The sequence below is a fragment of the Arvicanthis niloticus genome, chromosome 15 (assembly GCF_011762505.2).
Source record: "Arvicanthis niloticus isolate mArvNil1 chromosome 15, mArvNil1.pat.X, whole genome shotgun sequence".
In the NCBI taxonomy this organism is placed as follows: domain Eukaryota; kingdom Metazoa; phylum Chordata; class Mammalia; order Rodentia; family Muridae; genus Arvicanthis; species Arvicanthis niloticus.
Window position 1 is genome coordinate 29,081,554 of NC_047672.1, and position 14,255 is coordinate 29,095,808.

At 42.0% G+C, this 14,255-nt stretch overlaps 1 protein-coding gene across 2 annotated transcripts in view; it reads right to left on the bottom strand.

Moving 5' to 3' along the window:
- Positions 1-269: 269 nt before the first annotated feature.
- The window catches only part of Lrguk (leucine rich repeats and guanylate kinase domain containing), a 106,180-nt gene continuing 92,194 nt past the window's right edge, over positions 270-14,255 (bottom strand). The window contains exons 17-20 of one of the 2 annotated variants that reach the window (XM_034519257.2): positions 9,156-9,244; positions 7,257-7,382; positions 4,748-4,893; positions 270-3,410 (exon numbers count right to left, since the gene is read on the bottom strand). In XM_034519257.2, coding sequence (XP_034375148.1) covers positions 3,283-3,410; positions 4,748-4,893; positions 7,257-7,382; positions 9,156-9,244 — 489 coding nt within the window. In that variant the 3' untranslated portion in view covers positions 270-3,282. Of the gene's footprint in view, positions 3,411-4,747; positions 4,894-7,256; positions 7,383-9,155; positions 9,245-14,255 lie in introns of those variants that run through there. The other variant, XR_013104103.1, reaches the window with a different exon arrangement.

The window sequence follows — 14,255 nt, forward strand, 5'->3', positions numbered from 1 at the left end:
CACATGACAGGGTATATGGCTCAAGATGGCTGCAAAGCTGATAGCCGCTTTCTGCTAAAAGTCGGCCCCCAACAATTATGTTAATAATATACTTGATGCTAATGAAGTTGGGGTGAGAAGACCACTCATAAACTACTGAAGGCAAAAAATATCTTAAAATTCTGACAAAATCATTCTAGAAAGCTCCTTCTAGATTCCAGTGAAGTGACTCCCAAACTTGGCTACATACTGGATTCACTCTGGAGACTTAACGGACGAGATACCTGAGCCTCGGTCCCCAGACACCTTTATTTAATTGGCTTGAGATAACATCTGGGTATTGGTCTTTTTCATGGTACAGAAAATCTGATACACAGACCCAGCTGAGTACCACACTGCTAGAGGAACAGTTTTAGGAACAGAGCCAGCCCATTGGAGTGCAGGGCATGGAAAATGAGGGCATTCATAGCCTGGATTACCATCTACAGCTCTACCAGGCAGCAGGATCACTAGTCACCAACACATCCACTCGGTGGGATCTAGTCAAGGAAAGGTGACTATGTGAGTGTCAAGGCAGAGGACAGCAGAGACTGACCCCAGACAGGGGAGCATTCAGCTTGTGATGGACTTTTATGAAGAGAACTAAAGAACCTTAAAAAGAGGGCTGATACCATTGACATAGAATGGCTGAAATGATGGGCCCACGGGAACAGAGTCTGGCAAACAGGATCTATTCAAGACTGAGTTCTTGCAGGATCCAGATGTTTTGAACAGCTGCGGCTTCCTGAGAGCTAGATTTGATTCAAGATGAAAAGCTAAATAAGGGAGAAACCTCAGGTGAACTACAATTGTTCTAAATGGACGGGGGATAAGGTAAGTGTCCTTCACTTTAGGGTTTAAGCTTGTGGCATGGCATCATCCTTACCATATGCTATGATCAGACATGCCGGAAACCTAATCCCCAGTGCAGAAGTGCTAGGAGGTAGAGCCAACTGAGCCGTGGCCAGACGGAGAAGTTCCGCCTTTTTGATTAGATTGATGCTGCCAGACAGGAAGAACCCTCTCTTTTGACTTGGATGAAAATGGTTGTAATATCATTTAAAGTCATCACGTTTTGCAATAGCATGAAGTTCAGTGCTAACCAACACGGCGCTGATCAGAAATGCACCTTGAAAAGCCATAGTGAGCAGTTGTGATTATTGTGTAGCAGTTGTGATTATTGTGTCATTTTTCTCAAGGCACCTGTGGACAGTTTTTCTGTTTAAGGTAGGTAGGTAGGCAGGCAGGCAGGCAGGCAGGCAGGCAGGCAAGTAAGAGAGAGTCCAGCAGTTGCCAAGTTGCCAATTATGTAGTGAAACTGCCCCTCTCCCAAGCAATATATTTGATTAACTACAGGAAGATGAACATCAGAAGGAGTGCTTATAATGCTTATAATGTGAACTTATGGATCTTATCTGTAGCACTGACAGTGAGTTTTAAAAACAATGTCTAACTTCTTTCCAGCACTCCAGGAAGAGGAAAGTCCCCTCATGTATCTCAGTACAAAACTGGATGGAATGAGGGGAAGGAGCTCATTATTGCTTCCTATTTGGTGGGTTCTAGCACTGTGGAGAAAGGGCAGTAGTGAAAGACTGGCTTTTCCACAAGACTTCTTAGGGTTCTGATGTCATCCATGGGCTAGTAATTTGATAGGTTACTTAAAAATGACCTGTATTAGTTAGGGTTTTACTGCTGTGAAAAGATACCATGACCAATGCAAGTCTTATAAGGACAACATTTAATTAGGGCTGGCTTACAGGTCAGAGGTTTTAGTCCATTATCATCAAGGAGGGAGCATGGCAGCATCTGGGAAGGCATGGTGCAGGAGGAGCTGAGAGTGCTACATCTTCATCTGAACTCTGCTGACAGAGTACTGGCTTCCAGACAGCTAGGACTAGGGTATTAAAGCCCACGCCCACAGTGACACACCTACTCCAACAAGGCCACACCTCCTAACAGTGCCACTCCCTGGGCCAAGCAAATATAAACCATCACAGACACTTAGTAGGTGGGACCCAGTAGAAAGGATTAGGTCCTTGGGAGAACACTCTTGAAGACAGTATCTTGTGCCTGGGCCTTTCTTCTCTTTTTGTTTGCTGGTGACCTTGAGGTGAACAGCCCCTCTTTGTCCCAAGCTCCTGCAGGCTTGGGTTTCTGTCTTGCCTCAGACCCCAAACAGCAGAGTCAGAGAACCACTGGTATGAAATGGAAACCAAAATAAACCCTTCCTCTTCTAGACTGTTTATCTCATACTTTACCCCAATCAGAGAGAGCTGACTAACACAGACTTCAATCTGCTCCAGTTTGGGAACGAGGTAAGAAAAGATGCAATAGTGGATCGTGTTAAAGCTGAGTCTGTTATGGAGAAGGCAGGGCTAACATGTTAAAATGGGGCTGTCATTAGATAATAAAAAATAGTCAACAAAAACTGCAGCATTAGGCAGAGGATCTTGGTCCCACTGGTCACTGACACATGGAGAAGAGGCTATTTACCAACACAGAAGGATGTGTTTCAACATCTTCACAGTGAGGGTAGACTTATGGGCACATATTAACTGAATACCAGCTTTAAGTACTCAATATTATTTTCTTGTAAACACCATGGAGTAAGATCACAAGGATAACAAGGCTGTTGCAAAATATTTCTAATAACAAGTATATAATTAGTCTGGAAAGGGTGAAAAGGAAATATGATATTTTTTATTCTTTAGTGGTACTAAAGAGCTCCCCCAAACTATATTCATTCCCTTCGAGAGAGATGCAGTTGATATCATGTTGGTCCCAAGTTCAGTGGTGCTCTACCATGTTTTCATAATTAGAATAAAAAACATTAATATTTTGAGTGAATCATAGTCCTGGAAATCTGAACCATACAATCCTAGTTAGATAAACCCAAAGAACCCATTCTGCATAAAATGAAAAATGTAGGGAGATTCTGGTATCTGAGATCTCAGAACAGGAATCTGCTGGGAAAATCAGTTGTAGGAAGAGAAAATCTCAAACCACATTTTTCACAGTTAAGAATAACTAACATGGAAAACAAAAATCAATGAAAGATGCTCTTCAGAGAATCACGATATAAATTGATCAAGAGACTTAGAATCTTTCTTTGGTCATGAGTTGTGTGCATAAGAGACAGCAGAGATCCACGGCCAGATCAGAGGGAAGGACTGAACTCTGAGAACAAGGGTTTCCTTTTTCATGTTTAGATCACATGTCAACACTGCTGGTGTGTTTGCCAAGATCCGAGATCACAGTGCTGTTCTATCTGCGGCCATGTGGGATTGGAGGAAGGGTGGGTTTGGTGTTGGAACCCGGGTAAGTTATTGCAACTGCAGACAGTCTTTTGTTCTGGGCTACTTTTTCCTGCATAGATGATGTCACGCGCAGAGCTGTAAAACATCAAGAGAAAAAACAAAAAAAAAGATGGTACATGCAGTTAGTTAGTCCCTTGGTACTCAAGGAAAATAAGCTTAGAATTCCTGCATCACAAAGGATGAGGTGGGAGGCCAGCATCACATGCACATGGCTGGATGGGATGGGCTTGTGTACACTTGCCTGGTGACCATAAGACTTTTGAGCAGGAGAAGGGGTTAAGTTGGGGTACCACGTATATGAGGCAAGGGGTCTACCATAGTTGGGTTTTTGGGGTTTTGTGTGTGTGTGTGTGTGTGTGTGTGTGTGTGTGTGTGTGTGTTTTAAAATTCTCTTACGATTTATTTTGAACTATTTCCTACTGACAAAACCAGGGAAAGGGGAGAGCCGTTCTGGGCCCTCTGGCATCCCTACCAGACTCCAAGGGATAGTTTCAATCCAGTGATTACATACATGGCTCTGGTTAAACTAAATGCATCACAAAACAAAACCAAAGTCATGGATTTGGGGAAGTGGTAGGTAGGGAGAGAGAGGTGAGAGGAAGATGAGAGACCAGTCGGCCTGTCTTTGCTTCCTGTGGGTAACACCACACAGTGCCCTCATGGCCAAGGCAAGCTATGACCTCCAGCTTCTTTGGAGATCCCCTGGTCACTCTCACGAGCAGGGGTTCGGCCAGGGCCTTCTTTATCTGCTCCCAGGCAGAACATTTCCTAGGCCTGTAAATAGTTCCTTTCTTTCTCCATCTTCTAAGTTCTGGAGAATTCTGCCAACTTAAGCATCCTGTATCAGTGACTCAGAAAGTGCCCCTTTCTGTCCTGACTTTGGGGCCTTCCCAGTTTTACCTGCAGTCTCTCCACAGTGCTCAAGGGTTTCACTCAGTGTTACTCATGAACTTAGCCACACAGCACTAGGGAAAAAGTGCAATGGCCATTCTGTGTCTACACGGACATGCGCATTCACATGGATGTAAAAGAGCAAGAAAGAGAGTGAACGGGAGGCATCGGGCCAGATCCTTCAACCAACCACAGGAGACTGGGCAGCAATTTGAATCCCTCTGCTTCTCTTCACTTTCACTGGATGGAGTCACCACAGATTTGTCCAGAGAGCATGTGTCCCAGCCCAGACTCTGGTAACCAGCATTGTGGCTTCTATTATTCTAAGTTGCTAAAGTGACCAAGGGTTAAACTTCCAACCACTCTGAACTTTTTCTCGCCTCTAACAGTGGGGCACAAAAGTTCACAGGGAGGCCTCCGATTTGAAACAGTCATTTAATTTCTAACCATTGTGAAGGATCACAACAGTTGAAAGCATAATTATGGGAGTACACATAGACCTTACATAGAACAATACATACCTTTCAAGGCCCCATCGACTTCGTCACTTCCTGCTGATCCTGGGCGCGATGAAACCCCGCCCTCTGGAAGCTGATAGGGAAGTTCTCTGGACCATGGGCAAGTGTGAAATAATGTAGAATATTTCTTAGAAATATTGGAATCCTTGCTGCGGTAAAAAATGAAAATGGTTTTGAGATTCGAAACTCCTACTGGCCATAAATGTTATACCCATGACTTTACAGGTTACTTTTATCAAGTAAGGTCAGTAGCTTACAAACAAACCTCCACTGACCTAGTTCTAAACAGTATCTGCAGCAAGAGACCCAACTTAATGTATGCTAAGTACTGTACATGACAGCAAAAGCTCTTTATCTGTTGTACAAACATGACAGAGTAAAACATGAACATAACTGCAGATGTATAAAACAAGGTGAGGAAGCACAGATCCTGTGTACAGGAGCTTAGAAATAAGTGTGTGTGTGTGTGTGTGTGTGTACGTGCATGTGCACGCATGTGTGTGTGTGCATGCATCTTCTTATGGGTATGTGGGTATGAAAGATAAATTTCTATTTTTATATAATATCTGATCTGTTTTTGTCAGAGCAGCTTCAATAGACTAAGATATTATCAATTCTGCAAATTATCTCCATTTCATAGTGAGGTAATTGGCTCCATAGTAAGTACAGCCTTTAGGCTTTTGATGTAAATATCTGTGCTGGTTAGTTTGTTACAAACTGGAGTCACCTGGGAGCAGGAACCTCAACTGTGGAATCGCCATCAGATTGGCTCGGAGCATGTCTATGGGGACATTTTCTTGATTATTGATTTATGTGGGAAGGCCTTGTCCACTGAGAGCAGTGCCATCCCTGGGAAGGTGGTCCTGGGTTCTATAAGAAAGCAGGCTAAGAAAGCCAAGGGGGAGCAAGCCAGTAAGCAGCACCCCTCCATGGCTTCTGCATCAGCTCTGGTCCTGACTTCCTTCAGCCATTGACTGTTATCTGGATGTGTAGACTGAAACAAGCCCTTTCCTTCCCAAGTTCCTTTTGTCAGTGTGTTACCACGGGAACAGAAAGGCAAACTAAGAGGTTCAAGCTTATTTCCAAAAGGTTGTGATTTTTTTTCCCCCAACAAAATCTAGGACCTCCCATAGAGTCTCCCCCCCATCCCTCCCTCCTTTTCTCCCTCCCTCTTTCCTTCCCACTTTAAAATAAGAGTAATAAGAGGCTTTGCTAATTCACCAAGCAGAAGGTGCTCTGTTACCAGAAACTGTTTTCCAATTACAAGCCAGGTCAAACACAATTTCTCTTTTGTATCCATTAGTCCCAAGCCCACCTTCCTTGTAAACAGTGTATAACTTTTGCTCATTTACTCTTAAGGGTTTCAGTATTTTTCAAGATACTTTGTGTGAATTCTTCATTAATGTTAATGTTCATAAGTAAAACATTTTTGCCTTCTCATATTTTTCAATGTCTCCAACATATTAGGAACATTCAAATTCATTTTTTTTACTATGGGTATGAGAGAGCATACGTGCAGGCATGCATGAGCCACGGAGCATGCGTGGAAGTCAGATATGAGCCACCTTGCCAGCCCTTAGTGACATTTAAATTAAAAAAAAAAAAAACCCAAAAACTTGTGTAGTTGTGTTTTTGTGTGTGCATGTATGTGGTATAGTATACATACATGTGTGTGTGTACGTGGAGGCCAGAGATTGATGCTCACACTGGATTCAAATTTATTTATTGAATTATTTATTCAGTTCTTCTTTTTTTTTCTTTTTGAGACAAAGATCTCTTACCAGACTTATTAAGCAAGATGGCTTGGCCAGCAAGCCCCAGGGATCCTCTACCTATGTCTTCTCAGTTGTAGGATTAAAGGTGTGTACTGCTGCATCCAATTTTGGGTTCTGGGGATCCAAAGTTAGGTCCCCATGCTTGTGTAGCAAGCACTTTACCCCCTAAGCCACCTTCCCAGCTCGCTCTAAATAAAAATTTAAACAACTGGTTGTACGCAGCGTTTGTACTGCCTTTTGACATATTAGAACACTGGGACCTTGAAATGGCCTTTTAAATGCCAGCCATCAGTCGATAATGCACTAATCAGAGACGTTGGTTGCAAATTACAGGTACAGATATGGCTCACGTCTATATTAAGGAGAATGATGTTGAAAAGCTACTGGATGCTGTCAGCATCAGTGGAAACCTGGAGAACTTCATTAAATACTGGACTGGGACAAAGGTAAGCCAGGAGTCAAGGTCACAGCACGACAAGACTGGAGGCCTGTCACCCTCTTCTCCACCAGAAAGAGTACTGTCAGGTTCTTGTTTTATCTGCTGCTGGATGGAATATCTCCACATGCTCTGCCTTAATGTATCCCTCCCCCACAAAACAAAGAAGGTGCCCATGTGTTCTCTACAAAGCCTGCTCCTCACAGATCTTAGTGACAGGTTTCAGAATTTCTCCAAAGCTTGCAAATGAAAACCATGATTTTAACAAACCTGTAGGAAATAACTGTTCAATCCAACTAACCTTGTTTCAGGGTATGGTCCAAAGGGGGTTTTAAGGTGATCTTCACAGAGCTCAAAAGTTTTCTGTAGTTCATCTATTGTTGCAAAATACTGGTGGCCACTGACAGTAGGTATTGGTACTGGACCCCTGAAAACAGAAAGAATCCTATAGTGCTATCACATATACATACAGGCAAAATCTTAATGTTGACCACTGGTTCTACAGAACTATACCTTTCAGTAAAAGAGAATTACTCACTTCAGGACTTGCCTTGCATGGCAACCTAACTTGAAGATGAAACACACACGTACTGGAAACAGTCCTCATCCATCTAACCACTGATACTGGCAAATTACCTCTCTTGAGAGCTGTGTATACACTCCATTATAACCCTTGTCCATTTAGGTCTAACCATATAACAATATACTAATTGCTAGAAAAACTAAAATAGATATTTCCCTATCTTGTTTATAATCTAATTCTTGGAAATGATCCACAAATAAAACATTTCTAAAAACTCTAAGATGTGCATGCCTTGAAAAAAAAAAAAAAAAAAAAAAAAAAAAACCAACCACTGACCAAGACCTGACCCTGTACACTCACTTCAGCCTTGCTAGGGACGCTGTGTACACAGCAACCAACTGCACAGAAATGCACAGAAGTCCACGGCATCCATTGGCCTGTGGCAGTCCATTTGGAACCCATATTTAAAACTACTTAGGTCTTATGATCATGGGTTTAAAGAGGCATGATATTTGCTGCTCAGCACGCACATAGGCGTAGCTTCAGATGCAGTGGGGGACGCTGTCTTCTAGCTACCACCCGCCCCACCCCAACCAGAACTTTGCATATATCATACAATCTTACATTTTGAATCAGACCACCCAAAGATAATGTAATGTGGAAAAAAAGTAATTACACTTTCTTTGATGTTATAGCAAATAGACAAAAATTTAATATCATTTATACTGACTAAAGATTCCCAACACGTATCACAGACAAGAGAGGCAATATTGATATTGGAAAAAAAAACTTCAAATGGCTTTTAAGACTCTGCTTCCTGGGTATTTGCATTCATAACATTACTAAAAAGATTTTTTTTTGAATGCTATACTTGAGATTTGGTTATTGATCTTAGCAACTTTCTAAAACCTGGAATGTTCTCCATTACTCAAACAGTCCACACCTGATTCCAGCCAAAAGGCCAGGACATGGTCATTACTCAAATATTCTAAAAGGTCACATAGAAGGGAGAATTCAGAAGACTGAAACCCATGACATTAATGAGAAAATAACAAGAAATATATAGCCATCTCATGATCTGGTTATTTCGAGTTAAACTTAAAAAGGCTCAGTGTGCCTTTTCATACATAGTAATTAATGAAACTCTAACTGTTACAGCCAATAATACCTATGATGCTCTCACTATGGGGTAGGCACTAAGTAAAACATTTTATACACAGGACCAAAAGTTCATGGATTGATAAGGATGCCCTGGTCCTCATGCTTCTGGGCCTTATGGCCTAATGTGGAAAGGAGACACTGAACAAGTGACCTCACAGATAATTCCCATTGTTTGGGCAGTGGTGACAGACAAGCACAGAGATCTCAACAGTATGTAATTAACCTGCAGGAAAGAACAGCCGTGGTCCAGGCTGATGCTTACACTCAAATACTACTAGAAATGCTGTTTTGCTACCAGTCAGCAAAAGCACCAATTTCTAGTAGCTATAGGCATGCCGTGCCTCTTAAAACAATATCTGAATGAAGATCTACAACTTTCAGAAGCTGGACCACAGCATCCATTTGGGTGCAGAGATCTCTGCTTATATTGATGACTTAGGATTCATTTGGTACACGTAGACACTGGAACATCAATCCAAGATCATCTAGGCATCAACTAGTGTAATAAATCACTACCTTTGAAACAGGAGCGTGTGATCACGGGGCGTCTTCCCCATGAGGGCCTGCCGGGCTGTCTCATGCTGCCTTTGGAAAGACTCTCTTTCCTAGGCAAGATATATGATCAAAAAATTAATGTGGAAAAGATGTCAGATGATCGAAATAGCTATAATCATTTTTCGACTTACCAGAGGTTTCCAAATGCACGAGGCAGAAGGGGCGGGGTTGGGAGGCAGGGAAGAAAAGCATAGAAGACAATTGGCAATTATTTAGGGGAAAGATAAAAACAAATTTTATAAATAAGCCAAATACTTTGCAGACACTAAAATTTAATTTAGAAATTTTATTTGACAAATTGTAATGTCAAGGTCTTTACTTTGTAATTTTGCTTCTTACTTATTTATCCAGAGACAGGATTGATCCCATGTATCTTATCCTCAGGCTCAAACAACTCACTACGTAGTCAAAGATGGACTTGAACTTCTGATCCTCCTTCTTCTGTCTTTCAGTGCTGGGATTATAGATGTTGCCGCCATGCTCTGGTCCTGCAGTGCTAGGAATCAAAGCCAGGCTATCTCTGCATGCTAGGCAAGCTCTCTGCAACTGAGCCCCATCCAAGCCCATAACACCATAGTTTTTAATGGTATTTCCTGGTCACATGTTTTGTGCTTGTGTAAGACAAGGTCTTGCTGTCCGGCCCTGGCTAGCCTGGAGCTCACTATGTGGACCAGGTTTGCAGTGACTGCTGCTGCCTTTGACTCCTAATACTATGAAAACAGATATGTGTTATCATGCCAGGACTTGATTTTGATTTTAAATCATTCTTACAAGATTATAGACTTCTGAAGGGTACAGGGTAGAGTTGACTTTCATCTTCTCACAGGAAGTAAATGATTGAAAGAATGTATTTAACATAATTAAGTATGGTCTGGAAACGGTGAAAATGAGACTTCTTTCTTCTGCATTTCATTATTGTCATCACTATAAATACTTAGAAAACACTGGGTGGCAATATAGGAATATAAAAGACATTTTTTTAAAAAAAAAAAAGGTTCATGATTCTGACAAAAATGAACATGAAAAACATGGGGCTAAGAGAGGGGGCGGAGAAAAAAAAGCATACAGTTTTTACAACTGCTACAGGTGTTTATAATCAGACGCTCCAATGGATTGTTGGCCCATTTTGCAACTGTTCAAATACTGGGTCACCCCACTTTAAGCTCCCAGACATAAAATTCTTACTTTACTAAGGAAGACTAAGCAAGTGCTTATTTGTTTTGCATAAAAGACTGTTATTTAAGAAGAGGCGTGTTATAGCATGCACTTTAACAGCAAGTGGATTTGAAGTACATTAATCACTGCTTGCAAAGACTTCGTCTGAAATAAGCCTAGGTGCTTTGATTTTCCGTTTCATGATCAGACTCCACTGTAGGTTGTTCTCATGTAAAGCTGCAGAGGGAACAGCAGCAAATGAGCATGCCAGGGTACAAGCCACAGTTAGTTAGTTAAACCTTGGGAACTGGCTTGATGTTGAATTTTTTTTTTTAAAGGTTTCTATTTATTATATGAAAGTACACTGTAGCTGTCCTCAGACACTCCATAAGAGGGCATCAGATCTCATTACGGATAGTTGTGAGCCACCATGTGGTTGCTGGGATTTGAACTCATGACCTTTGGAAGAACAGTCAGTGTTCTTAACCACTGAGCCATCCCACCAGCCTCCCCCCCACCTTTTATTTTGGTGTTGAATGTTTTAATGGCAAGCATGCCAGGGTAGAAGCCAGAGTAAGTTATAGTAAGTCTTGGGAACTGGCATTGTGTAGAGTGTTTTAATATCTTAGGGGAACATTTTATTTTTAAGATTAAATTTTTTGAGGATGACACTGGTGTGATTCTCACTTTTTATTACAAGCATGTGCCTGTAGGAGTGGCTCTGCTCTGTCCCAATATAACTGGCACACTCAGCATCTCTGCAAAAGAAGGCACATCCCAGAGACCAGATATCTCTTGGGTCACTACATCATGACTGTGTGCCCTGCACAGCACAAAGCTGAGACTCAGTAATTTTCTTTTCTGTACAGCAGAGCGGATGATGTTTCCCTTTCTAAAACTATCTGGGGTGCAACTTGCTGTCAACTGCTCCTATCTTGAAAAACAGTTGAGGTTAAGCATTTACATTTAAAATTATTTTTAGAGCCCAGCTCATAGGAGCTATCATGAGCTCACTGGGCACAGGCTCTCAGATGGACCCTTGTCTACCAAGACCATTTCCCCCTTTATCTTTCTCTGGCCATGCGCTCTGGTCTCTTTAGAGAGGCCGTGGGAGAAGAGAATGTGTGTTTCGAGCTGGAAAAGGCTGTGATAAGATGAAGAGGCCCCATTCAAACCCCACAGAGGGAAATCTAACTCCACAGATGCATCTAATGGCTTCACACTGAAAGAGAACACGTACACACTAGCCAACTCTGGGAATACTTTGTTTTTAGAATTATTTCTGTTCTCTTTCTTTTAAAATTAATACTGTTACATTTGTATATGCCATGGGAGGGGACAGGGTGTGTCACAGTGCATGTAAGTTGTAAGACTTTGTGCAATTGTTGCTCTTTTTCCATATTTTTTTATTCAAAAGGTTTTCTTATATATTTTGATCATATTCTTTCCCCTCCTTTAACTCCCAGTTCTGTCCACCTCTTTACTCATCTAACTTCATGGTTTTTATCTTTTTCTGTCTCAAAATACCTCAAAAAATGAAAATCAAAACAACAGTAAGATAGAAAAATACAAAAACACAAAAGGAAACTCATTAATAAAAAACATGGCATTCATTTTATGTTGGCCAATTACTTGTGGGCGTGGGGCCTGTCCTGGAGTATGCTTGATACACCCAGCAATGCTCCCAGCAGCTATCAGTTGCAAATAGCGTTTTGGTTACAGCCCTTTCTTCATACTGGGATTTTGTCTGTTTGAACCTGTGCGGGTCTTGTGTGTGCTGTCACGGTGTCTGTGGATTTGGATGTTCATCAGTCCTGTTGTGTCTGAAAGAAGCTGTTTCTTTTAGTCATCTACCACCCCTGGTTCACAATTTTCCAGCCTTTCTTCTCTATAGATCCCTGAGCCTTGAGAAGGGTTGATGAAGACATCCCACTTAGGACTGAGTGCTCCAAAGTCTCTCACTCTCTGCATGTTGTCAGTTGTGGGGTCTCTGCGTTTCCAGCTACTGCAAGAAGTTTTGCTGTCGAGAGCTGAGCAATGCACTGGCCTGAGTCCCAGCCAATTGTATCTCCCTCCATATTTCCAAGCGTTCCAGAGTCTGAACTCAGGCCACTGAGCTTGTTCAGCAAATGCCCTTGCCCACTGAGCCATCCTGCTGGCTCCTTTTGGTTATTCAATGCCATATGGATTCATTATGCTTTTGCCCTGAATCACACTATGCTCAAACATTTACTGCTGCAATTTCTCTTATACTCTTTTTCTTATGATAATAATTTGATGCTTGATCTAAACTTTGTCATAGCTGGGAAGATAACTCCTTCTCAATGGTGTGTCGACAAGGGTTGTATTTTTGTTTTCATGTTAAGGTGTTGGGAAAGAATCTCAGGTGCACATGCTAGGCAGTGCTCAATCTCTGAGCCAACTGCTCCCCACTCCAAGTCCCCAAATAACTTTTGCATCTCCCACGGCCTCCACATAAAAATACATAGCAGCCATAACTTCCTCCTGCATTCACACTGGCAACTCTAATTACACCCAGTGGGCCTCACACACAGACTACAGGTGGAAGGAGGGGGTGGACTTGTTAGGAAAAAAGAAAGGCTTTAGTGGGAAGGGGTGAGGGATGAGAGGGGAGAAGCGGGGGGACGGTGGAAATTTTTAAAATCCATATGATGCTTATATGAAACTGCCAAAGAATAAGAAAACAGGAACCAAATAGCAAAATCCAAACCATATCAAAAATTCAACCAGAAAACCAGGAGCCCAAATCCCCTCAAGCCCACAGTTAAAACCCAGGAGGGGCATCCCCACTCTACCAGTGGGTGAGGATGGACCTCCACCGTAAGCTAAAGGAACTGAATGAACTAAAAATTGGAAACGGCCGCATTGGGGTTCTTTCTTGAGGACAGCTCCCACACGGTGTTGGTTATTTTTCTGTTGCTGTAATAGAGCACCATTACCAATGGAAGGGTTCATTTGGGGCTCGTGGTTCTGGAGGGTCCATATGAGGAGAACAGCACAGCAGAGAGAGAGAGAGAGAGAGAGAGAGAGAGAGAGAGAGAGAGAGACCCACAGAGGGATCCAATTGAAGATCAAGTATTCAGATGCCTGCGGATATGGGGGACAACTCGCTCCAACCACCACACACAACAAGAGCAGCTGAGGAGAATACAAATAGGAAAAAGGCAACAGAAAAATGGGAAGGTCTAAACTAAGGTGGAGCTCAGGTACTGGATACTGCCAGGAGATCTCAGGAGGGGAGCTGCCATCAATTTTAGGGTTGTTTGAAGGCATCGTGGCCAGTCACTTCATAAACTCTGAGAAAATTAATTTCATGTAGATGGGCAACGGAAGGTATTTAGTTAAATTTCATATGCGGTTATCCTGAGAGAAAAAAATAAAGGTGAACACCAGCCCTTCAGATAAAGCTTTCATATAAAACCTTTAAAATCTGTAATCTGCTGTTTCAAAGTAAACACAAAGACATAAGTAAAAAATGCAAGGCATCAAGGAACAAATAAATTATAATTAAAAGCCTACAAATGGAGTGGCAGAACTCAAGAATGAACAAGAAATACAAGAGAAAAGATTACTGCAGAAACAACTAAGTCAGAAGAAATACAAGAATAAGAGACAGAGACAGACAGGCAGACAAACAGACACACACAGAGAGAGAGAGAGACAGAGACAGAGACAGAGAGACATAGAGACAAAGAGAGAATGAATGGATTAAGAGAACTGGAAAGTGGAGAAAAAAACCCTGAAAATCCAAAAGAAAGGGCTCAAAGGACCTGGGAGAAAAGAACAGATATTTCAGGTGTGGAGCCTCAACATACAAACGCTAAGCACTCGTGACAGAAATAAGGAATATTACGATCTGAACCCAATGCCTAAAGTGGAACGGAC